General features: G+C 42.0%; 1 protein-coding gene across 5 annotated transcripts in view; it reads right to left on the bottom strand.

The window, feature by feature from the left end:
• Positions 1-27,500, bottom strand: part of fgd (faciogenital dysplasia) — a 53,410-nt gene that overhangs the window by 6,092 nt on the left and 19,818 nt on the right. The window contains exons 2-18 of one of the 5 annotated variants that reach the window (XM_016509612.1): positions 19,018-19,172; positions 17,622-17,783; positions 16,831-16,960; positions 14,829-15,444; positions 9,831-9,926; positions 8,371-8,507; positions 6,990-7,146; positions 6,728-6,866; positions 4,709-4,767; positions 4,278-4,424; positions 3,356-3,448; positions 3,187-3,266; positions 2,856-2,886; positions 1,613-1,714; positions 1,298-1,351; positions 1,116-1,217; positions 905-1,033 (exon numbers count right to left, since the gene is read on the bottom strand). In XM_016509612.1, coding sequence (XP_016365098.1) covers positions 905-1,033; positions 1,116-1,217; positions 1,298-1,351; positions 1,613-1,714; positions 2,856-2,886; positions 3,187-3,266; positions 3,356-3,448; positions 4,278-4,424; positions 4,709-4,767; positions 6,728-6,866; positions 6,990-7,146; positions 8,371-8,507; positions 9,831-9,926; positions 14,829-15,444; positions 16,831-16,960; positions 17,622-17,783; positions 19,018-19,039 — 2,256 coding nt within the window. In that variant the 5' untranslated portion in view covers positions 19,040-19,172. Of the gene's footprint in view, positions 1-904; positions 1,034-1,115; positions 1,218-1,297; positions 1,352-1,612; positions 1,715-2,566; positions 2,598-2,855; positions 2,887-3,186; positions 3,267-3,355; positions 3,449-4,277; positions 4,425-4,708; positions 4,768-6,727; positions 6,867-6,989; positions 7,147-8,370; positions 8,508-9,830; positions 9,927-14,828; positions 15,445-16,830; positions 17,169-17,621; positions 17,784-19,017; positions 19,363-27,500 lie in introns of those variants that run through there. The other 4 variants (XM_016509611.1, XM_016509614.1, XM_016509613.1 and 1 more) reach the window with 4 other exon arrangements.

Raw genomic sequence — 27,500 nt, 5'->3', positions numbered from 1 at the left:
TTATCAGATAAGAGCCGACCTGGGCAATACGCCAATATCATTCAATATCTATATTTATTACAATATTCATTTCACCGCATTAATGTTAAAGGAAATGCATTTCACATGTTTTGCCATAAAACTTTAACAATTAAATTAAGCTTTTAAAAATGTAATTAAATAAAAATATAACAATGTGCATGAAAGCACTGCATTTTTAATTCCTTGAAATAGTCATCATAAATGAATGTAATGTTTTACTAAATTAGATCATTATTTTTACTATTACTACCACTTTTGAGAAGTACATTCAACTGTACAAGAGAAATATATTTCTTTCATAATTTCCTGACGTTAAACTGAACTTTTATTTTGGCAGGTTGTAAATTATTTAAAATATTTTTATCAATATTTTGGATTGTTTTCAATAAATACTGATTAATACAACAGTAATAATGAATTTATAAATAAATACATAAATACTGATTTATCACCCAGCCCTACTAGTCCTGTCTTAAAGGAACACTCCACTATTTTTGAAAGCACTTTTAGCTTAGCTTAGCATAGATCATTGAATCTGATTAGACCGTTAGCATCTTGCTCAAAAATGACCAAAGAGTTTCTATATTTTTCCTATTTAAAACTTGACTTTTCTGTAGTTACGATTGTTAAGTGTCGAAACTCTTTGGTCATTTTTGAGCGAGATGCTAACGGTCTAATCAGATTCAATGATCTATGCTAAGCTACAGCTAAAAGTGCTACAGCCAGACCCGGAGATCGGCTGAATGGATTCGGAAACTGTAAAACTCAACTGTTTAACTCTAGGGGAGTTGGAAAATGAGCCTATTTTCAAAAATAGTGGAGTGTTCCTTTAAACGACTGTAAAAAGGTAGGACAAAAAATAAAAAATAAATAAGTTTCTCACCTCGACTTTTTTCTTAGGCTCAGTGCCGCCCCCTGCTGTCCCTTCAGCTCCCTGCAGGCCTTCAAAACACTGCTTACACATGCGGATGTTCCTGCTCTCCGACACCTTCGAACACTTCCCACAGACGGCCTGCAGACAAACACCGGCACACGTCAGGACGCACTGCATCGCATCAAACCTGTGTCTGTGTGTACGCAGCCGACTCACGTACCGCGCCGCAGCTCTTGCAGTGGTGTTTGCGTTTGGTGAAATGGAAGGCCTCGCTGCAGCCTTTGCATGTTTCTTTCTCCTTCTCTCGTTTCTTTGAGCTCTTCTACACACACACACACACACACAGGTTAACACAGTGACGTCTAGCCTGTATTCAGATGTGTCTGTCTGTGTGCGTCTCACCCTCTCATGCTGAGCTCCGTCTGCCTCATATGTGCTCGTGCTGCTCCACAGGCCCTGCGAGCAAACCACAGAATCACACACATGAGGAGGAGAGGAGAGTCACATGATGTGTGCGTGTGCTTGTGTGACGATGAAACACAGGACTGTGCTTTTAAAGCGTGACCACTAGATCATGCCCATGTCACATTTCACTCCGAAACCAAGGAACATTCCCAAATGTTCATAATTCCAGTGTGTCTAACAACAGCGGAGCACAGAAAACATGACTAAGTAAGGCTAGTTTGGAAAGGGTTGAGTGCATGAGGGATGTGTTACCGGCGTGTCAGGCATGTGCTCATCATCACGGCTGCAGGAGATGTTGAAGGCTTTGAACGTCTCGCTGTTCTGCTTGTGCTTCTCAATCGTCGCCAGGATCACCTGCAAACAGATGGAGAGCATCCACACCTCAGCTCTGATGATCAAGTGCGCTCACAACTGAGAAACGACAGATTCAAGTGAACTGAATCACAGATTTACTGACTCTAAAGAACCATTTGTTTGCACTTCTCTGTCGAATGCACTAAGGAGAGCGAGGACAAATGTCAATGTTGATTTTCAGTGAAGGACGACTTATATTTCAGTCTCCAGTATATTGCATGAGTCATATGGACTACTTTTATGTTGCTTTCATGTCCCTCTTCATTGCCTTCCACACTATTCTATGCAATTAAAGTACATTTCTCCTTTTGTGTTCCACAGAGCAGAGTGAAAGAAGATGAGCGTGAGTGAATAATGACACGAAACGTCCACACACAACCTGTACACTGTACTTCTGTAGCGTGACACATCTGAGAGTGAAATAAGGCATTCACGAGGACTTGGTTATCTTAATGGGGAATTGACTGAAGGGTGAAAAGAGTCTCCATAATGACAATGATGGTTGAAAAATAAAAGGGTTTTAGGGCTTTGAGAGATGTTTCAAAGACAAGTTATTGCATTTGATGGAAATTATGCATTTTTCTTCTTTAGAATACAGTGGACTGTTGAATTGATCACAATATGAATAAGAGCACGAGTCAAGAAAGTAATTTTGCTTATAATGTCATTACATGCAGTCAATTACATTTTCATGTTGACCTGAAATAGAATTGCATAAACATATGAAAAACGGCAATGATGCTGTTGAAGCTGCAGTTGTGCTGAAATCACACCAGAAACTCTTGTCAAAAAGCAATTAATTGTATTGAATGTGGACTTGGAGTGAACATTTGTGCAAAGAGAATGACTCACTTTTATCCAGTCGTCCTTCTCCTCAGCTGTCCTGTCAAACACAGACATAAGCACAAATATGAATAAGAGCACGAGTCAAGAAAGTAATTTTGCTTATAATGTCATTACATGCAGTCAATTACATTTTCATGTTGACCTGAAATAGAATTGCATAAACATATGAAAAACGGCAATGATGCTGTTGAAGCTGCAGTTGTGCTGAAATCACACCAGAAACTCTTGTCAAAAAGCAATTAATTGTATTGAATGTGCACTTGGAGTGAACATTTGTGCAAAGAGAATGACTCACTTTTATCCAGTCGTCCTTCTCCTCAGCCGTCCTGTCAAACACAGACATAAGCACACATTCAGACTCCACATAGGCCTGATGGATAAGAGCTCATATGTACTGTATATATTCAGGAAGATTTAAGCTACATTGTGAACATTTGCAATTATTGTAGCATACTTTTTCAACATTAAGTGTCTCCACAAGCTTGCATGAGTATGCATGTTATGATGTTTGAAGTGCGTCTAATTTAAACTTTAGTAGCAAAACCAGAGGGAATATTGCGATATACTTAGTGATATAATGCTGAGAAATATCAAGTCTTTGGACAGCAAGTGCTGTGTGCATTCACCTGGCCTGCAGCTCGAGCGAGCGCTGTTTGCCGATGATGGTGAAAGTGTGAGGGGCGTTCTGCTTGACGTTTTCCTGAACCTTCAACCAACGTGAGAACACCAGCATATGACGAGATGAAGACACAGAAATAACCATAAACGCAGCTGAACATATGGCTGAAGTCATACCTCCATCCCTGCGATGTCGATTCGCTCTCGGACACTGAACTTCTGTCCCATCAGCCTCAGCTTGGGCACACAATACAGCACCATGTTATTGAACTGGAGAAACACAAACACACACATCATCAGCACCAGCATACTCATTCTCATTTGTCTTGAAGCTGAAATGAATGAGCAGATAACAGGAACAAGCTTTAGGATTTTCTTTCGTCCACAGAACATAAAGTGAGAAGTTTGGCAGATGGTATTAGCTGCTCTCCTCCACACAACTAAAGCATATAAGCTTAAATAGCATAAATGTATCATAACAAGATTCCATATGACTCTAATAGTTCATATAAGTCTTCACAAATCATATTTTGACTTTAGCTTAAACAGTTTACGGAATATCTAAACGTCAAATCTGGAGCAATGCATCTTGATGCAGCATATTGAAACCTTTGTGATTTATATGTCTTCAGAAGGTATGCATTTTTGAATTTCACTGCGCTGATTCTCCATTGCTTTTCTATGCAAACGTACACTAGATGGATGTGTTTGACCACTGCTCTCGCATCTTTTTCAGCATCTCGTGCATGAAATGTCGTTCTAAAAACGCAGCACTCAAGTTAAAAGGTGTTCAGCCAGACCTTTTTTGTTGCACTGCCTGTTTAACTGCAAAAATGCATTCTGTGTGAACTCTGATGGTACTTTTTCTCTTTTTTTGTTGATTCCATCGTATGGGAAAAGAGCAGCATCAACATTCTGCTAAACATCTCCTTTTGTGTTTGAAACAACAGTAAATCAGTAAATGATAAGAATTTAATCCAAGTCAGTCAGTGCTTCTTGTTTTGTGTCACGAAGTCAAACCATGATAATCCTTGATGCAAGAACACTTTTGAAGCATAGATAAACAGCTAAAGAGTCCTAATTGAGCAGACAGACACACCAGATAGAGGTATCGGTCCTGTGCCGTGCCGTTCTTAGCCGACATCTTCTTTATGTGGCCTTCTTTAATGAATTCATTGGCTGGATTAACGATGTCCTCCTCTCCGCCCAACTTCTCATACACCTCCAACAGCTTGTGCATCTTCTCCTGCACGCACACACACACACACACACACACACACACACACACACACACAGAGGGATGGTGGGTGTTCTGCAGTCATTTGTAATTTGCATTCACAAACTCATTCGATGAAAAGAAGAACTGTGATCGGCCACATGACAGCATTAGAAAGAGACAGATAGAGAAATGAGAGCGATATAGAGTAGGAGAGCCTTTCACTCGCACAGACAGGAAATGGAAACAGTACATCCTGTCTGAGAGATGAAACAAGACACAGAAGAGGAGGAACAGTTGAATACGGCTCTAACCATTTTCCTGATGGCAGCGTTGGAGTGGTTCGCTGCGGTGGAGATCAGCTCCAGAGCATCTGACAGACAAACACAGTTAACAACCAGTTAAACACAACATCACTAAACACGGTTAAAAACAGCTCAGACTTTAAAAAGACTCTAACTCATTTAAACATCAATGCTGTCTCAGATGTGGCGCATAAAAACACACAAATATAATAGATACGGTAGGAATAACAGGCTCAATTCAATAAACATAATGCAGTTATTAAATGTCATAGGATGTTGCAATCAGTAGGACTATAAAATGTAAGCACACATAAATTCATGTAAGCTGATAAGCACGTGAAAAAGCCTTAAAATAACACTCAGTCTACAGTGGACGCGAGCGGCAGAAATAGAACGGCATCTGTCTGCACATGTCCAGACTCATTCAGCAACATCATTGTGATTATAATGGGCTCTGTTTGCATTTGTGAACAGTGGTGTTTTCACAAAGACTCCAGCGGACGAGCCCATCATTACCGCACCTGCACTTCAGATAATGACCCGGGACACACTCATCAGGAACCAAGCAGATGCTTTAGAGCCACCATCACGACTGTGATCACAGTTTTCACTACCGGTGCACTACTGTTCAATAGTTTGGGGTTAGTAATACCGGTATTCTATTTCAAATAAATGCTGTTCTTTTGAACTTTCTGTTCATCTGTGAATCCTGAAAAATAAAATGTATCACAGTTTCCACAAAAATATTGTGCAGCACGACTGTTTTCAACATTGATAATAATCAGAAATGTTTCTTGAGCAGCAGATCAGCATATTAGAATGATTTCTGAAGATCATGTGACACTGAAGACTGGAGTAATGATGCTGAAAATACAGCTGCGCATCACAGGAATAAATTACAGTTTAACAGATACTGACATAGAAACAGCTGTTTTACATTGTAAATGTCACGCCCCTGGACTCATTCTGTGTGTTTTTCCCTCTCCATGTGCCTGCCCTGACCCAGTTTTTCCTCATGTTTGATTGTGTTATTTGGTCCAGGTGTGTGTCATTAATTATCTTCATTTGCTCCAGTATTTAAAGTGTAGTCTGCCCTGTCTTCCTTCGTCTGGTATTGAATGTCGTCTTTCCCCGCTACGTGTGTGTTCCCGTTTGGATGTTTATTAAAGTCTGTTCGGTTGAAGTTTACTCCACGTATCCTCGTTCCTCACAGTAACGGCTCGTGACAGTAATAATATTTCACAATATTACTGTTTTTACGGTATTTTTGATCAAATAAATGCAGCCTTGCTGAGCAGAAGAGACCTCTTCCACTAAAAAAACATTAAAAGTCATACAGACTATTGAACTATTGAATGGCAGTGTGCATTTCGTGTCATTCTTTATTTCAGGCCGTATAACATGTCGTATTTCAGGTGGTGTTTTTCATTTTACATAAATAAATAAATACATTTCTCCTAATTATTTATTTGCACTCACTATTCATTATGCTTGTGTTTATTGATTGCAACATTTCATTATGTATTTATTTCATTATATATTTATTTTGTCAATTACGTTTTTTCACTTTAAAGCATATTTTTCATGGTATTTCATGTTCCTTTCCGTTTACCACATCACACTCCTTATTTATGTTTAAGTGCATTATTAATTGATCGCAACATTCCATTATGTATTAAATAATGTTTATGTTTTGATTTATTTGATCCCTTGAAAAATCAATAATAGACTTACACTATATACAATATATGTAGATAATAACTCAGATTTGTGATATTATTTATAAAATTATTAATAAAAAATAAAATAAATTAAACAAACAGATCAATAAAAATGCATGTATTTTTCTATTAATTGTGTTAGTACTTATTAGCATCAGGACTTTAGGTTTTCCACTGTGTTGTGACCAAAAGATAAATGAGTGTGACATCTGGCACTGAATGGCGTATGATAGTGTGTATAATAAGTGAACTCAATGTAAATGTAAGTGACTATGGCAGTGAACAGAGCTGTGTGTTCTGCACTCACTCTCTGCGTCTCTGCGGTCTGCAGCACCGGCGGGCAGCTTCTTCAGATAGTCCTTCAGTAAGAGCTCATAGCGCGGGATCCGCTGCACCGGCTCCAGCATGTGATGCTGCAGCGTCAGGTTCCCACACACCTCCTGCTTCTGCACACGCACACACACACACACACACACACACACACACGTGTTCAGACTGCAGCCTGCGTTCGGTCATATATCACGTGGGACACAGTTCATGTCATCTGTGGTCTGTGTGCAGGCTCTGACCTGGATGTTTTGGACTACGCTCTTGAACTGAGCGGAGCGCTGCGTCCACGTGCTCACCAGCTCCATGGCACGATCGAAGTTCTTCACATACTCGCCGTACATCTTCAGGAACGGGGCCAGCTTCTGCAGGATGTCCCCTATGCGTGGATTACAGCTCCTGTCACACACACACACACATACACACAAAACACCTTCATCAACTATAGGAAATCTGTTTAGATCTGAGTAGAATGGTCACATGACGCTGGAGCATGAAACTCCCTACTGTCTCTCCTTTCACCCTTAATGACATCACAATCTTGATTCAGTGGGGTATATTTCAGTTATAATGTCCCTTTTACCTTCATATGAAATGAAATCTCTCTTTGCTCATACTGTAACTTTTACACGGCAGTGTCTTTTTGAACTATTCATTAAAAGACGTTTCTGAATTACAAGAAAGATCTGCCTCATAACAGTCATTTGTTCTGTAGGTAGTGAGCAACAGATCAACCGCACTGATTTTCAGCCATCTGCACACAGATATCCCTGTTCATTTGTCAGCAAAAGAATACCGGATGTAACAGAGTGTGTCTGGTGGACTTTTGCTAAACAGCAATGTCCGGGTGCAGGCAACACCGAGAAGAGTACACACAGTTCATTTACATTTACTACTGACACTGTAACAATACAAAGCTAGTTATAAATTGGCAAAGTTGTCCTTTTAATAAGAATAAAACTAAGATAATAATCAGAAATGTTTCTCGAGCAGCAAATCAGTATATTAGAATGATTTCTGAAGATCATGTGACACTGAAGACTGGGGTAATGATGCTGAAATACAGCTGCGCATCACAGAAATACATTATATTTTAACAGATATTCACATAGAACCCAGCTGTTTTGTAATAATATTTCACAATATTACTGTATTTACTATATTTTTGAGCAAATAAATGCAGCCTTGCTGAGCAAAAGAGACTTCTTTCATCAATTCATTCATTTTTTAATTACTTTACGTTTTTTTTGTTTCGCCTGAACAATGTTTTTAATAATATTACTTCTGTTTGTTTCTATTCATGTGTTGGAATCAGCTGTTGTTTTGGTGGTTTTAGTGCATGTTTATGATGTTCACACAGTTGTCCAGGCAGAGGAACCATCATTTACATGAACATGTTCCTCTAACAACTCGCAGCCACACAGTGTAAGAGTACAACAACTACCACATACATCAGCTCAAACCCCACATGCTTTGGTTTGCAAAAGTTTCAGAGAAAGGGGTGAGTGTGTGTGTATGTGTGTGTGTGTGTGTGTGTGTGTGTGTGTGTGTGTGTGTGTGTGTGTGTGTGTGTGTGTGTGTGTGTGTGAGTGTGTGTGTGTGTGTGTGTGTGTGTGTGCTCACCACTCCTGTGTGATGCGTGTCTGTAGTTCAGGCAGCAGGAACTGGTGGTGGAAGAGGTAGATGCTGGAGATGTTGGAGAAGATTCCTGTGATGACCTCAGCAGGGATGCTGGCCTCCGTCAGACGAGCACAAAACACCTGAACACACACACACACACACACACACAATGACAGAGGGGTTACTGTGAGCGATTTATAGCTCAGGTTAGAGACTATCACATTACATAACTTGTTTGAACTGTAGGAACATTTTGGTCTAATTCGAATGCTTCAGAAAACAGAGTTTTTGGAGCTCCGCCGTTTTGGTCACCATTCACTCGCACTGTATGGACCTGTATATACTATATGAGCTGATATATGTTCTAAAACTCCGCAGAAGAAAGACAATCCAAGCCTCGTTTCATTCAAATGCATCTTGCGGCTCAGTTATCGACTGTATTTACTGTAAAATGGAACCAGAAGACTTCAGTATTAATAGTAGGCCTGTGGTAATATTGTTGAAGTATTCGCCTGGTTGCTAGAACAATTGGTTTATACACTGAAATGGATTATTAGATAATAAGATTTTAAAACAGATTCTTCTCAAATCAATATTTCATGTCCATGTGATTAATAATAATAATAATAATAATAATAAGTAGCATGACTGTACCTTATCCCTCAAATGTCCATCTTGTTTGAACTCGTTCATTTGTCTGGGTTAATGAGCTAATAAAACATTTCCCCTCAAATCAATATTCTGTGTCTAATTATTTACTTATGTGCAACTATCCGTGTAATAAGTGGTATAATGGACATCCAGCCGGCTGTTAGCGCAGAATAAACCGTTTCATATCGACGGCCAGATATTGTGCGATAACAACCGGCTATTTTACTTGTCATTTAGCTGGAAGGGAAACGTTTAGAGCTTTTGTTTAGAACGTTTTTCAAGATTTTATCTAATAATCTTAATAATTAAATATGTTGATTAAATAAGGTGAATAAATCAAGTAAAAGTAAATAATTGCAGTTATTCTTTCTCGTTAGGCCTTTTTAGGTGAGAAGGACATTGTCTTCAGTGCACCTCTCACCACTTTAGTAAGAGTAAAAAAACTGAGAACAAGATACACACACACAACAGCGTCAACCGTTTCTCACCACGTGTTTAATTATTCTTAAATGCAACGTAAACCGTGTTTTTTGGAGACACATTACAGTGTATTCTCAGTGGTCTGAAAGCTTGTTGTGGCTTTACGGGTCGGCCGAGAAACAGTCTGACATAAGATCAAAAATCATTGATTGTAGAGGAAACAGACTAAGAGGAAGTGTCAGAAACAGGAAGCTGTATGAACACAAAACAACCACAGCTACAATTAATTTCAATGTAAATAATGAGAAACTCTCCTAATGGAATACTCAAACGCAGCACGCAGACGGAAGGGGAAACGGAGGACTAGTGATCCATGATTGTGTGCGTTTTACCTGGTCCAGCAGGTTGAGTCTTTTGACATACGCTTCTTCTGTCTGGAGCAACTCTTTAGCAATGTTCAACAGCTTCTGTGACTCAGACGGCAGACCCTGAGAGGCAGAGAGAGAGAGAGAGCGAGACACAGGCGTAAAAGACAGGAAGGCACATCAGTTTCAGTCACCAAACTAAAACAAGACTAAACCCCTTGTTAAAATGCCACAGGCCTGGTAACAAACTATAACTTCCTTCAAATTACTAAATCAACCAGTGTTTTACCACTTAAAGAGTTACACAATGACTAACAGGAAAGTAAATGTTGTCCATCAGTGGGCAAATGTGACGGTATGTCTTTATTAAAACGGTTTTGCTGTGTCAGCACACACACACACACACACAGGACAGCAGATCTGAGGAAACGGGAGGAGACACACACACCATACAGATACGCCTAACAACACAACACATCAACATCCACCGGCTCCACTGACAGACAGCACGCTTGACTGACACAAACATGAGAAGCACACTGTTAATGAAGTAGTGGACACACTAAAGCATGATACAGAATGACAGCTAAAACTTTATCAAATCCTGCTGATCACCACAAAAATAATCTTACTTTGTGCAGACAATCCAGAAAATACAATGGAAGTCTATGGAGCAAATGTACAGCACCAGAGGGTTTAAAAGCAGAAACCTGATGATTCCGTTTCACGTGAGCTGTAAACCTATTTGCGTCATTTAAATAAAGACTAGTTTTTAAATGGAACAACTGCTGGTGATTCACTAAAAAGTGCTTTATGAGAGCTCTTATGATATTTATATGAAAATTATTCATATAAATATCATAAGAGCTAATAAGGATATGTGGTCATCTAAAGAAATCTACATACAGAACATTCTCAGTTTCTCTGGATTTACTAGGTATAGCTTTGAGTGAAATATTACTGATAACATGTCTTCCACATTTCAAAAATTTGGTCATTTAGAGCTTATTGGTTTGGACAAAAATGTTTTGGTCAAAATAACAAATGTTTTTTTTTTTTTTTTAAATCAGGGTTATTCCACCAAATATTGATTTCTGAGCTCTTCTGAAGTATTGTGTTGTCTAAAAATGAACATAAGCATGGCATCTTTTTTGTCATTTTGACCAATGGTCATATCATGCTCTAAATGACCATTATTTTATTTTTTTAAGTTTGGAAGAAATGTCATCAGTAGCTTTCAGAATAAAACACAAATTATGTTTCACTCAAACACATAACTATAAATCGTAAATCCAGAGAAAGTGAGCATTTTTAAGTGGTCTCTTAATTTCTTCCAGCGCTGAATGACAATTCATCTATTTCAAGTCGACAGATTGATGAAAATGTGCTTTTCAGACAGTGTATAGCCTATATGGGTGACTCTAGCCTGTCATTATTGAAAAAACGAGAGTCGTTCTTTTGATTCTGTGATGAAATGTTTTTGTGATATTCAAGCATATGGTCTGTCAGACTATATCAAGGTTCATCCATGCAAACATGTGGAAAATTAGGTCAATTCGGCAACAGTTTTGGCAGCTTGTTCTTCGCCCAAGTTAATCTAGCTTACATGAGCGCATGAAGACGCATCACATGCGCACACAAACACTCTGGCAGCTCATCCCACATCCTGTGTGACAGCATGCTATTAAACACACATCAACACGTCAGCTGTTCGCAAAGCACACACACACCTTTCCTATGAGCAGATGTGCTGCTCACACCAGGAAACACAGGAAAGACCAGAGGTGTGTGTGTGTGTGTGGATCTGAACACAATGCATGAAGAATCCAGCGCTGCGCGAGAGCAGAGTGGCAGTTTGTGGCGTGTACCGCGGTATCAGGGCGTGTGTTGGGTGAATGCGTGTGCTCATAATATGGGCGACACAAAGCTCCATTCCTGTCACACCTTACCGGCACAAAAACACTCTCAGCCCTGACTAAGCGCTGCGTCATGTGACGGATGGCCAGTCGGCTGGACGCTCTCACACCCTGTCCCTCAGCCCACGGCGCTTCTGTCCACAAGACTCTGCAGGTCTGCCTTGAAGCGACTCGTATCAGTGATGAACAGCACAATGTGTGAGTGAGTGAACCCTCTTCTCCATTATGAAGCAGTAGTGATGGTTTGGGAAGCAGGGGAACCTGTCGAGTGAGTGCACTTCAGAGCCGCACCCTCAGCTGCTCGCTGACAGACCCTTCATTCACCATTCACGAGATGAAGGAAAACTTAAGGAAGAAATGCAATTCATCAAAAACTGACACTACAGAAAAAAACCAAAGATTCACGTTAAATTATGAACTACTATTGTGTTAAAGAATTCTTCCTCCCATTGTGCCACATTGACCAACATACTTTTGTTGAAAAATGAGCAGCTCAGACACAAAATACAAATATTTCCTAGCCATGATTACCTGTAGTGACTATATGCACACTGAGATGCAAATAACGACAAGTAAAAACAAACAGTATCTAACATTATTTGCACTTGAAATGGGTTCCTCACACTTATTTTCACTGCTGCAGCAGTCTAGTAACTGAGATCCAAAAAACGAACAACCAAACACCCGTTCACAGACTCAACTAGATAAAGAAACAGCACATCCTTGGATGATTCAGAAGACACGTCTTCAGTTTCAAGTAAACTGACTCTTAAACTTCATTGGCTCTCATGTATTTCATATTTTAGTCTTTGGGAAGCTACAATAAAGGTTTTCTGTTTTCAAAGTGCTGGTTTTTGGTGAATTGCATGGAAACCAATGGCGGTCAGTTTGACCCCAAAACAAAAGTCAAAACAATTTTTGTACATCTACGTGTCGAAAACTTGCATTCATATTCATGACCCTAAATGAGAAAAAGTCACACGGTTTCAAGCAGAAATAAATAGCTCAATCAATAATCAAGCAATTAAAAGTTTGAATGTGGGTCAAGTTCAACACAACAGGAGGGCTAAAGAAATAATAAACAAATACATAAACTAATAGACTTAAGTTTGAGAGCATGTAAAGGACAATTACATTTCTTCTTCTTCGTACATATGAGAGGAGCTAGAAAGAAAAGATTTGCTTCAACTGCCTCTCACAGCCTATTAAGCACATCTAAATAGAAACTCTAATTCTTCAGCATAACTAAACATTAAACATTTACAAGGCTTTATCTTTGCTGAAAACACATAAACTAACACTTCATGTCGACATTTACTCCCCTAATATGGTTTCATGCAAAGCAAGCTGGGAACTACAGAGCCACTGCCCATTAGTTATGTCAATAAAAACGGTTCATGTAGTCCAGCACAAAATGATTAAGTTAACCTACGTTTTACAAAAGTTACTGAACATAATGCAATTCAATTGTGGCAAAATTCTCAAGTATTATGTGGTTTAAGCTCATTTTAACAAAGTAATTTAAACAAGCAGCAATTATGTTGGTACATAAAAAAATAATAAAAAAAAAAAGTTAAAGACCAAGAATGGACCTATTGTTATTTCTATTATTGTTATGTTATTCGGATACATTCTAGTTTTTGCAACAAAAAAAACACCATTAATGTAGACTGTGTATGAATGCAGTGAGCTTTATATTATTCTTACAGCTACTCTACTTATATTGACTTTTAAATAGTGTGGAGTGTGTCAAAGTCAAACATGCTCATATGAATAGCTACACACATGAGCTCGATAACCAGCAGTTTCCATCCTCTTTGGTCAATGAAACCATCACACACTCACACACACACACACACACACACACACACACACACACAACATGTTCACAAAGTGCAACCCCCACGCGACACAAGTGCAGCGCTCGCTACTTAAAATGTTCACTTCCTCTGGCCTGTGACACACAACTGATGCACGACAGCATGAGACATGTTCACACACTTGTTTCAGTGAACCCTTCTGAGCCACCTAGCTAGACAGCACTGCAGGCATCACAGCTGAGCACTCGTTGTGAGGAGCGCTCTAAACATCCCTTCTGATGGCCACAATCTAAGACAGCACTGCATGTTCACTTCACCGTGAAGGCAAAGCCAGAATGCATTGCAACAAGTGGAAAAAGAGTAACCGATCAAGAAGATGGCTGTTGAAAAGTCACTTCACACAGTTCTCCTAACCAACTTTAGCATGGCAGGCAGAGCAGTTAATTTCACATTTAAAATGCACTAAACTACCAAACCTCTTCATACAGTCTCAAATCAACTCATAACACTAGCAAAGGTACAAACATACGTAAAACAGAGGGAGCATCAACAGGAAGCACCATACAATGTTTTCTCTGTTCAATGTCTTTACAAATCAAGAATGAGACTCTCTAGTGTTCAGAATTCACTGCAGTAAAGGTCACACGCTCCATGTTTACATGACATTATTCCTAAATTCACCCTTTTGCATTAATAGAAATGAAATCAAGAGGCTGAAGTCCGGCCCAGATTGAGAACCAGCTCATTACAGTCAGGCTGCATTCTGATTGGCTGTCAGTGTTTTTATCGTTCATCAGCTGGAAATGAATTGCTCTGAATATTGGTCCTCTGTGTCATTATCGTTAGAGTTGTGCTGTGGACTATTTTTATTGTTATAGTTATTGTCTGTGGTGTGAGCAGCTTTAACACCTGTGCAGGTGTTCAGCTACATCTGACTGTTTTGATAGTCTTTCATTGTTTAGATTCGGAATATATTTCAATATGGCATTACTGTACAAATGCAGCAAACTGCTGTCTTATTCAGTTTTCTATTATGTTAAGGCTTAACAGTTTAAGTATGTAAAGGTATGCAGAGTTTTGCTATTGCGCTCATTGAAAAAGTGACCTATGTATTGAGAAACGGGTCCTAGCCATTGTAAAAAACCTGAACCTTCACTTTAACCCAATACGTGTATGTGCGCCACAAATTGAGATGTTAAACACCAAACTCAAAGTGAGTCGGTCTGCCGTACAGTGCATGCTAGTGTGTTGGTAACCAGAGCTCCAGATTCATTCGTCTGCGCTCTTACCTTGAGTTCCAGGCTCTCGGGATCCTCACTGCTCCCCTCGTCCAGGTCGCTGTCTTCATCCTGCGTCGAGTCCCGTTTGTTGCCGGCGGTGATGCATGACTCCGTCTCTGTGGCGATGCTGTCATTCCTGTCCTCCTCCTCGATGGGGTCCTCGTTCGGGAAGCCCTCGCTCTCTGTCCCGCAGGAGGGACTGTCAATCCCACTGTCCCGATTGGGGATCTTTCCGCTTGCCTCCGTCCCCTCGTGACCCTGCGGCCGCTCCTGCTCACCGTCTCCATGTTTACCGCTCCCTTCACGCCGCTCGCCGTCTAAGTCACTGGGATCATTCTCCAAACCGCTTCTGGAATGTCTTTGATGCTCTTTTTGAAGTTCGTCTGTAATCTCCGCGTCATTGGCAGAGTCCGTCTGGAAGGAGTTTAAGCTGGACAATCTCAAAAGCTCGGAGATTTCACATGCTTTAAATGCAAGTCCATCCTCAGAATCCAGCACTGCTGCCGGCGCCGGGGACTGCATGAGCGGAGGCTGACCGCTGGCATCCGGCTCTCGAGTGGCTGGAGGATCCATGCCGGCTCCCCAATGGAGGTGGTTCCTCCGCTGGAGACCCAGAATCAGAGACCTTACAAGATAAAGGAACAATCAAGGTCTAAAAAATGTTTAGCCTAAGTTTTGCCTCTTGCCAAATGTGTGTAACGTGTGCCCCGTTTACACCAAAAGACGTTTTCAATGATAGTCGAGCAGTTTACACCTGGTCCTAACATGCATTTAAATGCATCTCCTGTGACCACTGATTTTACTGAGATATTTTCATCACACTTTCATGACAGAGGTGGACGGATACGACTGAATGAATAAAGCCATTGCACTGCTTATGAGTGAGCGGGAAAGTAAGCAAATGGAAACAGTGTTTGGCACAACACCGTGAAGCTGGAATCGACTGTTTTGTTGTGCTTTCTCAAAACACATCCCATAATGCTCACGTGTGAAGTCAGTGGTTAGCAGGCTTCTTTTTGCGGCTGTTCAAAAGCATTCGACCCCTTGAACGTTTACATTACTAAAACAATCCAGTCAATGCATTTCGACTCCCTCTGGAAGTGGTTAAAAGTGGACAAACTCCAAACATTTTAGACCCCGATTGCACCTGCATTTAACATCATCCTTTGTGAACGGAACAAAGAAAATGCATCTTAATAGCAGGGGCCGGATGCATAAACTGTCTGCATAAGAAGTTGCTCATCTAATCTTATTTCTTCATGACTGGTCATAACTTTTAAGTCACATTTGTCTCATTTGAATCTGAAAAGACTGATTAAAACTTGGCTAACTCCTAGTTAGTCAAACTAGCTCTTAAGGCATAGCCTGACTGTTTATGCAACTGGACCCCGATATAAACACAGGGCATTACAGATAAATAACAATCGGTAACACTTAAGTTAACATTACTTAATGCATTAACTAAAGTATTTCTTTTTAATCTTTGTTAGTTAATGAAAACACAAATGTTGTATGTTAGTTCATGTTAGCTCAGGTCTACCAAGATTTTAATAATGTATTAGAAAATGTTGAAATTAACTGAGATTAATAAATGCGTTTAGAAGCATTTTTCATTCTTAGTTCACATTAACTAATAGAGTTAACTACTGTTAACTCAGAGAATCTTATTGTAAAGTGTTACTAAACAAACATACAAGATTTTCATATATTTTTAAATTGAAATGTGAGTAGTTTGACTGTGCAAAACCCGCTGCCACAGTGCCACTGTTGCGCTACACAACCGAGTCTGGCCTTCTTCAGTTTAAGTCTACAGGATTTTATGCCTATTCTATTCTGCACCAGACAGAAATCACAAGCCCACTCGATTAGAAACATAACCGCACACCTCTCTTCAACAAAGCCACATGATCTGAGGCATCATCCGAGCCGCAGCACACACCTTATGGACGGCTAGAGGTTTGTTCGAATCCCTCGTCCTCAAAGCATCACCATACACCCGATTAGATCTTACCTGGAGCTGTGGAAGCCCTGGACGAGTCCTGCAGACGGGACTCTGGCTCTCGGAGGGGGGCTGGGAAGGGGTCGGCAGGGCGCTGGGGGGACGGGACCCCGCGGCAACAGGTGCACAGGCTTAGGGGGCACTGAGAGAGAGAGAGAAGACGCTCAGACCAGCTCTATCTCCATCACAACAGTCTCGTTCCACATCCTCCGCTCGCAGCCCAGAGATTCACCCTCCATACTGATCCTCCCAATCCACCCGCCACACCAAAGTCGCATGCAAGAAAACCAGAAAGAGTAGAAGAAAGATGGAGACACTTCAGCTGTCCGAGAAACTGGCAGCTTCCTGAACTGAGAACAGGAAGTAGAGATGAGCATGCGAAAAGTGCTGCGGTTACACAGCAACAGCAAACACACAAACATAACCCCACACACACACACACATGCGCACACACAACAGAGTCAAGAAGATGAAGTGTGTACGTGCATGAGTGAATAAACTGCCTCAAATCAGTATGAATTTGTAAAGTGTATATTGGATGAGTTGCATATTTAGAACTGAATGAAATATAACTTCAATGATGCCATTTTCAAGCTGAATCCAGGAAGCAGATAGTGCTGTGCGCACTTCCTTCCTCTGTCTGTTTTGCACTATATGAAAGCCACAAAATATCCATGCAAGTTCACAGCATCACAAACACACATGCATGCTGGAAACCCCAAAACAGGACCATTAACACACAACAAAATCATCCTTTTTTCAAAAGACTGTTGGTATGAATGACAGTAAGATGTGTTTAATACCGTGGGGTTTCTGTGCTCTGGCCGTCTTGGGTGTGGCTGAGGGAGTGGGGCGTGGCCTCTGTGTGAGCTGGGTGGGGCATGGCCTGGAAGGGGGCGGGGTTTTCTTCTTCTGAGGCTGCTCTACAGATCCACAGGAGTACTGCAGCGCTGCTGGAGACAAATCTACAGACAAACAAAAACACAAAACATGAACGCTTATGCGATGCCACAGATTTGATCTGATGAAATCTACCAGCAGCCTAGTCAAAGGATAATGCAGAGTTTCTATGTTCAGATATTTTAGTGAACATTACCCAAATTCTTTATATGAATTATATGATTAGATTATATGAATTCCTCCCCAAAAAAGTCTTATTTTAGCTGACTTTTGGTTGGTTTGTTTGTAAACAACAGCTTCCTGGTTTCCTTGTGCATATCATAGAAAGTTACCAGCTTTAATGTTTACCATGAGTTAGATTGTCATCTAAATGTGTTTTGAAAGTCCTGTGGCTATACTTCCAAATCTGTGCATTTTAACATTTTTACTGAGGAATGTCTTGACCCGTGGACTTCCACTGTAAGTGTATTACTGAACACACAACTTAGGATCATTTTTACAAAATGAGGAATGAGTCTGAATTATTTTCTGTGGTAACTAACAGCAGCGATGTAATGAACCCAGAACACTATTTAATAAAAAAAATAAAAGCGATGTTAGACATTTCACACAGACTAATTACCATGCTGCTTCTTTACAGAAGCTATATTATCTATATTTCATCTATATGATTCAATCTGTGTAATTCTATATTACACATTATTTCTAGCAGCTGAAAGTCCAGGAACTTCTCAACTCGACCTTCATCATGACCAGAGAGACCGCAGCCATCGCCTGAACGATCAATACAGACACAATTACATCCCAAACTCACCAATCGCTCTTCACCACAGCTCACAGAACTACCTCGGATGATTCGGCATTTGCATGTGTTTGCAGAAGCGTTCGGACAGTTTTCAACAGTCAAAACAAAACATTTCACAGGACAAAAACTCAATCTGAACACTTCATCATAAAATCAGTGGGCTGACGTGTGAGAACCTCAATGCACACACCTGCTTCCCACAGACAGAAAATCATGTCAGTAGTTTCTCCTAAACAATGAGATGAAGCGGTGACCAAATAGAAACCGTCATCTCAAACTGTGCATACAAGTGCCAGGATAAAGTCTGCCATCAAAGCTACGAGATCCCAGTACCACCTCAAACATCAGATACGTTCATGCTTCTAAAGTGGATATTTAAATGAAATTACTGTGATCTCTGATTACTGATATCTCCAAGTCTTGTGAGCAGTAACTTTGAGCAATAACATGTTAAAATCACAGAAAGAAAGAAATGACTACAACATGAGACTTACTGTATGCTCTGGTCCAGATCATATGCTTCTCTCCTCAGGACTGATTCAGTCTCTCTCTGTGTGTGTGTGTGTGTGTCTTCAGCCTCCTCCCTGTTACCTCATGAATATGTAAAGCACACACACCCACACACACACACACACACACACACACACACCTGTGACAGGTGAGAAAATCTGAGCTGGCACTGGCTGCACCTGCTGTTGTTAGCAGTGCTGAACTCCACCTGCCAAACCCGCTTCACACGCAACTCTCTCTCTCTCTCTGTGTGTGTGTGTGTGTGCTCAGCTATAATCTAGAGACACAAATGAGCTCAATCTGACTAAACCTTCCTTTTGCAAACATTCAGGAGCTTCCATAAGTAATAACATTGTTTCAGTAAGGCAAATGTGACCCTATTCACTTTCTACACACTCTGGTTTAATTATGCACAATTTATTAATGCATGTTATTACAAATAAAAAAAAAGGACTCACAATCTTGCAACAAAAAAAAAAAAAAACTGTAACTTCACAAACAACTTGTAAACAAAACTTGTAAAATCACCAATTTCTCATTGTTCCACCATCTGTCATAGAAACACTGCTCCTCATGGATAAAAGTCCCACACTACATTTATTTCACATTTAATATTCTGTTTTACTGGAAAAAACTATTATATACATTAAAAAAATTATGTACATAAGACGATCATGAATGCAGTTCCCTTCCGAGGGAACTTCGAACTGCGTCCTCTAGGGGTCACTATGGGGAATGCCTTCAGCGTGACCGGTGTCTGAAGCATACATCTTAAAACAACAATAACATTGGCTGGCTACAGCCTATGACGTCATTACCCAGCGCTATCACAGTATAAAAGGGCGCCGAGATAACACGTCATCCCCTTCTTCATCTTCACGACTGTTTTGTTTGAAGCGTGCATTCCGGTAAGAGAATGTATCTCTCCTCTTTAACAGTGTTGGGGATAACGCATTACAAGTAACGCGAGTCAAAAATATAACTTTTTTATTTTAAAAACAAACAAGCAAGCCCTGTCCAGATTTAAAAAGTAACGCAAAAGTAACGCAACGCATTACTTTCCATAAAAAGTAACTAAGTAACGTAATTAGTTACTTTTTTATGGAGTAACGCAATATTGTAATGCATTACTTTTAAAAGTAACTTTCCCCAACACTGCTCTTTAAACCATGGCGAGCACTAGTAAGGCATTTAAGAAGTGTGTGGATCCGTGTCCTCGTTATTTGACACCTGATGATGCACACGATCTTTGCGTTTTTGTTTGGGTGAAGAGCACGCGCGCGATGTCCTCGAGGGGGGCAATCTGCATGCATTGAGCTTTTTTCTTTGAAAAAGCTCTGTTCTTGTTTGTCTCTCTTTTCGAGGAAAGAGGGACAGCCATCAGCTCCCCACGGTTCAGGACTCGCCGCTGCTGAGGCACGGAGGAAAATGAGCTCGTGGGGATCGCAGGTGGACCTGGCTGATGAGTTGAGAGAGGGTCTTTCCCTTTAGCACTCGTCAGTCGTGGACGAGAGTGAGCTGCTGGATGACAATGCTATTTCTCTTACATCGTCTGTTCCAGTGGCTAGTGCTCTGCTGGCTCCAGGCCAGGAAGAGCAGGAAATGTTGGATGAGGACGAAAAAGTTGAGACTGAGTCCTCTCATTCCTCCTGCCCTGCATACGCTGAGTTGCTTGAGGTTATGGAACGCGCCGCCTTGATGAGCGTTATCTTTCTGATCATAACCCTCCAGCTCAAGTGAGCCTTCCATTTCTTCCTGATCTCCATGTGGAGATCGAGAAGGCTTGGAAAAGTCCGTATTCATCCCGCATCCATAGGTTTCAGCATACTAGTTATGCCAATATTGAGGGGATGCATGAGAACGGTTATGAGAAAATGCCCCCTATTGAAGAGACGCTCGCCAGCTATCTCTCTGTGGGTGAGACATCTTCTCTTAAGGCTCCCTCCCTGCCGTCCAAACCCCTTCAAGATACATCTCGTTTGAATGGCAGGGTGTACGCAGCAGCAGGTCAGGCTGCAGCTTTGTTGCACACTATGGCGGTGCTTCAGGCTTATCAGGCTGACCTGTTGAAAGACCTGGTTAAAGGCCAGGGTTTATCCCCTGATGAGATGGCTGAGCTGAACACAGATCTCGCTCTCTGTGCCACTAAGCAGACCACTACTACCATTGGCAGATCTATGGCGGACATGGTGGTTACGGAGAGGCATCTGTGGGTGAACCTGGCGGATATCGGGACGAAAGAGAAGGGCTTTCTCCTTGATGCGCCACTTTCCCCTTCTGAGATTTTTGGCACTTCCGTTGAGACGGTGGTCGAAAAGTTTAAGGAGGCCAAGGCGAGCTGGAGGGTTATGATCAGCTAGGCTGCCTTTAAATCCTTCAATCCACGAAGGTACAGGTCTGAGCCCAAACAACTAAGGGGTCCTGGCCCATCTTGATCTAAGGGTCAGAGGCGGGCACAGAAGACTAGTGTCGCGACTCGCGCCCCTCCCTCACCTTTAGGTAGGGTCAAAGGAGGCGTGAGTCAAAGGGTAACAGGCAAGATTTGAGGGAGGTGATCCAGATGAGGCGTTCTCAGCGCTCTCGTCCGGACCAGAGTAAACATCTTCTCACCTCCCTTCAAGAGTTTTCACATCTGCTCTTATCTTCCTTCCCTTAATTCCCGAAGCCACCATCCCCTCCACCTGAGGTTAGGTAGGAGCCTCCTGCGCTTGCAATTAGACTTGTGCCGGTATTTGGTAGTACGATATATCACGGTAATGAATATGCACGATATTGTTATCGTGGGCACTTCTAAATACCGTGAATAATTATATACTACAAATTATTCCGAATTTTGAAGTATATTTCTGTATTGCTTTATTGCATTTAAATGTTCAGTTATTTTTGTTATAAGAAAAAAGTTATTAAACCTGTTATACTGTATTATGACAGCACTTTTTTTTTAACTTAATTTCAATATCGTGATAATAACGTATACCGTAATAAAAGCATTAGCAATTAATCGCAACATGAAAATTTGATACCGGCATATCCCTACTTGCAATACAGTCTCTCATGCTGGACCTATGATGTTTTGGTTAGTTTCTATGTCCCATAGAACTACCTACTGATATAGTCCGGACCCAAGGGCTCTTCGAGCTTCGCCTTCAGATGATACCCGTGAGCTTGAGTCATGCGCAGGAGCCGTGGTTGGTGAGTATGATCCATTTCATCTATCTATTGCTAGTTTATGTAAATACACTAACTAGTTTCTCCGCAGCGCTACTTGGACCCGTTTCTGTTTTCTGACTGTGTTTTAGGGTTAGGACCTCTGCGAGCCCCTCCCCTGCTAAAGTCAGACCCTCTCGCTGTTGACCGATCATGGTGATGGTAGCTCACCCGTCGGTACTGGATCCAGGCTGGATGATAGCCCTGCATCTTCGGCTTCATGCTTTCTGGACCACGCAGCCAAGCCGCAGGGCCTCTGCGAGAGCCATTTTAGCTGATCAGGTCCGCAGTACAATGCTGCAACTTCAGGACCCGCGGGTCCTCCATTCGGGTGAGCATATTCGGAGTATAATGCTTCGTGATGTGCTCCCTGATGTCCTGGCTGGGTGTTTGGTTCAAGAAGGTCCCCCGGGGGTCTCCTGTCACACTGCCCTTATGGTCGAACCAGTGAATCGCCCCTTTGCGGAGTGGGCTTGAGGACGCTGCGTTCCCTGAGGTATGAGCGAGATGTGTTTCTGTGGAAACCCTTCCTGAGTGCTTCGGCTCTGAGGAGCAGTAGCTCTTCATGCATGAATGGGTTAATGGGTCCCATTGTTTCTCAGGTTCTCTTCGGGTCTGGTTAAGCGGGACCCATGCTCTCTATCGAGATAGAGAGCATGAGACTGTGTTCAGCTGCATCAGTTGATGGTCTCTCTTTGGGCCCTGCTAGACTGCCCTTCTAATCTACCGCTGCCTTCTGGTCAAGCTGAGAATGCTCCCCTCACTGTGAGGGTTAGCTATGAGCCTATAGTCCCAGTTTGTGTTTGAGGGCCCACCTCAGCTTGAGAGCCGAGAGTGCTGCTCCCGAGAACTCCATATGCAACAATGCTGAGTTGGTAGGCCCGTCCTGTTGCCTCCTTGGTCAGTTGCCTCTATGCTGGGACCCTTTTGTTCCCTGTTGAAATGTGCGATCCCCTTTTAAGCTGGATCCCATTTCTGATGTAGCAGTTGAGGTCAATCTGCTCCTCGGACATGGCTGTGCTCCCCTCACTGCGGGAGAGTCTTCTATGAGCTCGCCGGTTCTGGGCAGATTATGTGAGTCCTTCTCTCTACATGAGAGCTAGATATTTTGCCCCTAGGCTATTGATCGCTTCGGTCGAGCTGGGTTCCTCTCCCTTATCTAAGGGTCGAGCCCTCCACTCTTTGAGCTCTGTGACAGCGACATCTGGTAGTTTGGCCGCTTGCTGCCTCCCTGATTAGTAGCCCCTATTTGGTCGAGCCTAGCAGTGCTCCCCTCACCTTAGAGGTTTACCTTTGAGCATGCCGCTCCCAATTGAGCGTCTGAGGCCTCCTCTCATGAAAAGCATGGCCTACGCTTTTGAAGCTCCATTGAGCAGCAGCCTCAGGTCGTTAGGCCTCTCTCTGCCTCCCTGTTAGGTTGCTCTCTTTGTTGGTGAGTTTAGCAGTGCTCCCCTCACCTCAGAGGGTTACCTTTGAGCATGCCACTCCCAATTGAGCATCTGAGGTCTCCTCTTATTGGGTCCTCCGCTCCTTGGAACTCCATTAAGCAGCAGCCTCAGGTTGTTAGGCCTCTCTCTGCCTCCCTGTTAGGCTGCTCTCTTTGTTGGTCGAGCTTAGCAGTGCTCCCCTCACCTAGAGGGTCACCTTACATTTACATTTACATTTAGTCAAGTCAAGTCAAGTCACCTTTATTTATATAGCGCTTTTAACAATACAGATTGTGTCAAAGCAACTGTACAACATTAATTAGGAAAATAGTGTGTCAATAATGCAAAGTGACAATAGTAAACACTAATTTTTCAGTTAAAGGCAGTTCATCATTGAATTCAGTGATGTCATCATCCAGCTCAGTTCAGTTTAAATAGTATCTGAAGTAATGAATTTAGGTAAAGGGGTGGTTTTGTAGGCAAACATTAATGCCTTGAATTTAATGCGAGCAGCTACTGGTAGCCAGTGCAAATTGATGAACAGAGGTGTGACATGTGTTCTTTTCGGCTCATTAAAGATTAATCTTGCAGCGGCATTTTGGATTAATTGTAGAGGTTTGATAGAAGTGGCTGGAAGACCTGCCAAGAGAGCATTGCAATAGTCCAGCCTGGACAGAACAAGAGCTTGAACAAGGTGTTGTGTTGCATGTTCTGAAAGAAAGGGCCTGATCTTCCTAATGTTGTATAAAGCAAATCTGCAGGACCCCAGTTTTAGCATTGTGGTCTGAGAAATTCAGCTTATCATCAATCACAACTCCAAGGTTTCTATCTGTTTTTGAAGGAGTTATGGTTGATGTGTCTAACTGGATGGTGAAATTGTGATGAAACGATGGGTTTGTTGAAATCACAAGCAGTTCTGTCTTAGCCAGGTTGAGTTGATGGTGATGGTCCGTCATCCAACAAGAAATGTCTGTTAGACAAGCTGAGATGCGAGCAGCTATCGTCGGATCATCAGGATGGAATGAGAGGTAGAGTTGAGTGTCATCAGCATAGCAGTGATATGAAAAGCCATGTTTCTGAATGACAGAACCTAGTGATGCCATGTAGACAGAGAAGAGAAGTGGAATGAGCAGTGGAGACATTAGCAGAGAAGGAAGAGAGGAGTGACTGATACACATTAAGGTCAGTAGTATTTTTTTTATTTGCGCCACACCCTTTCAGCAGCCCTGAGCTTAGAACGATGTTCGCGGAGAACATCAGACAGCCAAGGGGCAGAAGGGGTGGTACGGCCCTAGGGGCAGACAGTGTCTAAACAAGATGTAAGAGTGGAGCAGAAAGTATCAGTATCAGTATCAGTAGCACTGTTAGCATCAAGAGATGATAACTGTTTAGGGGGAGGAAGCGAAGTACCATCCTCAGGAAAGGTTGAGAGCAGCACATCTAATTCATCCTAGGAGTTACCTTGTGGTTCTGGGGGTGGATAAACAACTAGGGCTGGGTAAAAAATATTGATATCTCTATATTGATGGATTCTCATTTTTACGGAACGATATCGATTCCTAAATCCCAAGAATCGATTAGTCTAGCCTGTTTTCAGTTAATGGACGGAACATTGAAGGGTACTTCCAATCCAATAAATCGCAATAAGCATTGTGCTTTGGTACTTTTCATATGAAACAAAGTCTCAGATTTCAAATTCTGTCCATTGTATTGCAGTATTTAAACAATAAATGCCGTTTTGGCGCTGTTTAATGTGGAGTGATCACTGTAGCACCTCAGTTCAACAGACGTGCGCGCTGTTTAATGTGGAGTGATCACTGTAGCACCTCAGTTCAACAGACGTGGCAGCGCGAGGCGCACGTGAACTGATCATCTCCTCCACATTAATACCAGTTTCAGCACAAAATAAACATGACTAAATATCCGAAGGTAATCATTGGTAGGAATTGGTAATCGAATCGAAAACTTGTGAATGAGAATCGAATCGAATCTTGAAATTTGTGTCAAAACTCAGCCCTATAAACAACTACAAAATGGATTTTAAAAGGGTGGGTAATAGTGAATGAATGTGATTCAAAGGAGCTGCTAATACCCAGAGAAGGTAAAGGAATAAATTTCCAATCATTAGAGATCAGCAGACCAGTACCTCCACCTTCTCCAGTCAGACGGGGGGAGTGGGAAAAAGAGAAATTATTGGAGAGTGCTGCAGGTGTAGCAGTGTCCTCTGGTTTGATCCACGTCTCTGTCAGGGCCATGAGGTTTAGTCTTGAATGACTAGTAATAGATGTAATGAAATCTGCTTTGTTTACTGCAGACTGACAATTCCAGAGACCAATAGAAAAAGAAAGTAGTGTATTAGCAGACATAGGCAAAGTGCACAGGTTGTTAGTATTGTGCTGCCTATAGTGTGTGATGCATGGTTTGCGAGTGGTAGTAATAGTAGGGATATGGAAACACATAGTAAGAGTTGGTCATAAAAACAGAAACAGAAGTGAAGAAAGGTGTAAAAAAGAGGTTGAGTCAAGAGCGATACTTATGACCCTTGTCTGTGTCCCTGCACTGTGGAGTTGCACGGTAGAGTCGATGGTCTTTACACTCTTCTCTTTACACTGTGGTAAGTGTGCACGCTAGGCATTCTACGCACTTTCTAAAATCCTGTATGGCTCCACTCAACCTATGTATCCCTGTTGATACATTTCTGAGCAGGGTGTTGCTACAAAAGATCTGTCGAGTCAGTTCTTTGAGCGAGCTCATTCAGAGCCGGCAGTAGCCCCCTGCGTGGCAGGCCAGGGTCTGGTTTTTAGACACCTGGCCGTATCCCCTCAAAGGAATCTCTTTCTTCTGATTCCAAGCCTTTGAGCTCTGCCCTAGGCTTGTGCTTCCCAGCCCAGCCATTATCAGGTAAGTTGTTTAGGGTATGCAGCTCAGGCCCTTGGCCGGAGGGGATAATGCCACTGACAGCCGTCAAGGCGTCCTAGGGGCAACTCCCATGGCTATGGTAGAGTTGGTACTTAGTGCTCGCCGTGGTTTCTGGCACTCCCCTCAGCATGGTGGCGTGGGTATACCGTTCCCCATAGCAACCCCTAGAGGACGCAGTTCGAAGTTCCCTCAGAAAGGAACATCTCACGTTACGTATGTAACCATGGTTCCCTGAGAAGGAAACGAGACACTGCGTCCTCTGGTTTCCTTGCCATGCTTCAGAAGCAAGTCTCAGACGAAGAAGCGGAAGACGTGTTATCTCGGCACCCTTTTATACTGTGATCGCGCCAGGTAGTGACGATATAGGCTTTCGCCGGCCAATGTTATTGTCGTTTTTAGATTCAGACACCGGTCACGCTGAAGGCGTTCCCCATAGTGACCCCTAGAGGACGCAGTGTCTCGTTCCCTTCTCAGGGAACCATGGTTACATACGTAACCCGAGACGTTTCTTTAAGGGTTTGTTGACTTAAGTTAAATTAACAGAGAGAGCGAATGGGAGAAGTCCTAATAACTTTGCTGATTTACTTCCTCTTTGAATGAATGATTCATATACATAGTGTTTATTCAGTAGAGCTGAGCTCTGTTTCATGGCTTATTGAGAGACACTCCTAAATCTAATCAATGACTGCACTGATACTTTATGTTCTTCAACACACACACATATGATACAGATGAAGGTCAGGACTAGAGATGCACCGATCGATTGGCCAGGGATCGGAATCGGCCGATTTTCCTCATGATCGGCCCGGATTAGGGCTGGACAATAATTCAATATCAATATGTATCGCGATATAATTGTTTTCAATAACGGTGATATGATTTTTAAACACATTTCCGATATTTCGATATACATT

Source organism: Sinocyclocheilus rhinocerous, unplaced genomic scaffold, assembly GCF_001515625.1.
Source record: "Sinocyclocheilus rhinocerous isolate Xijiao unplaced genomic scaffold, SAMN03320098_v1.1 scaffold986, whole genome shotgun sequence".
Classification (NCBI taxonomy): domain Eukaryota; kingdom Metazoa; phylum Chordata; class Actinopteri; order Cypriniformes; family Cyprinidae; genus Sinocyclocheilus; species Sinocyclocheilus rhinocerous.
Note: the sequence above shows the minus strand (reverse complement) of the source record. Positions and strands in the feature narration are given on the sequence as shown.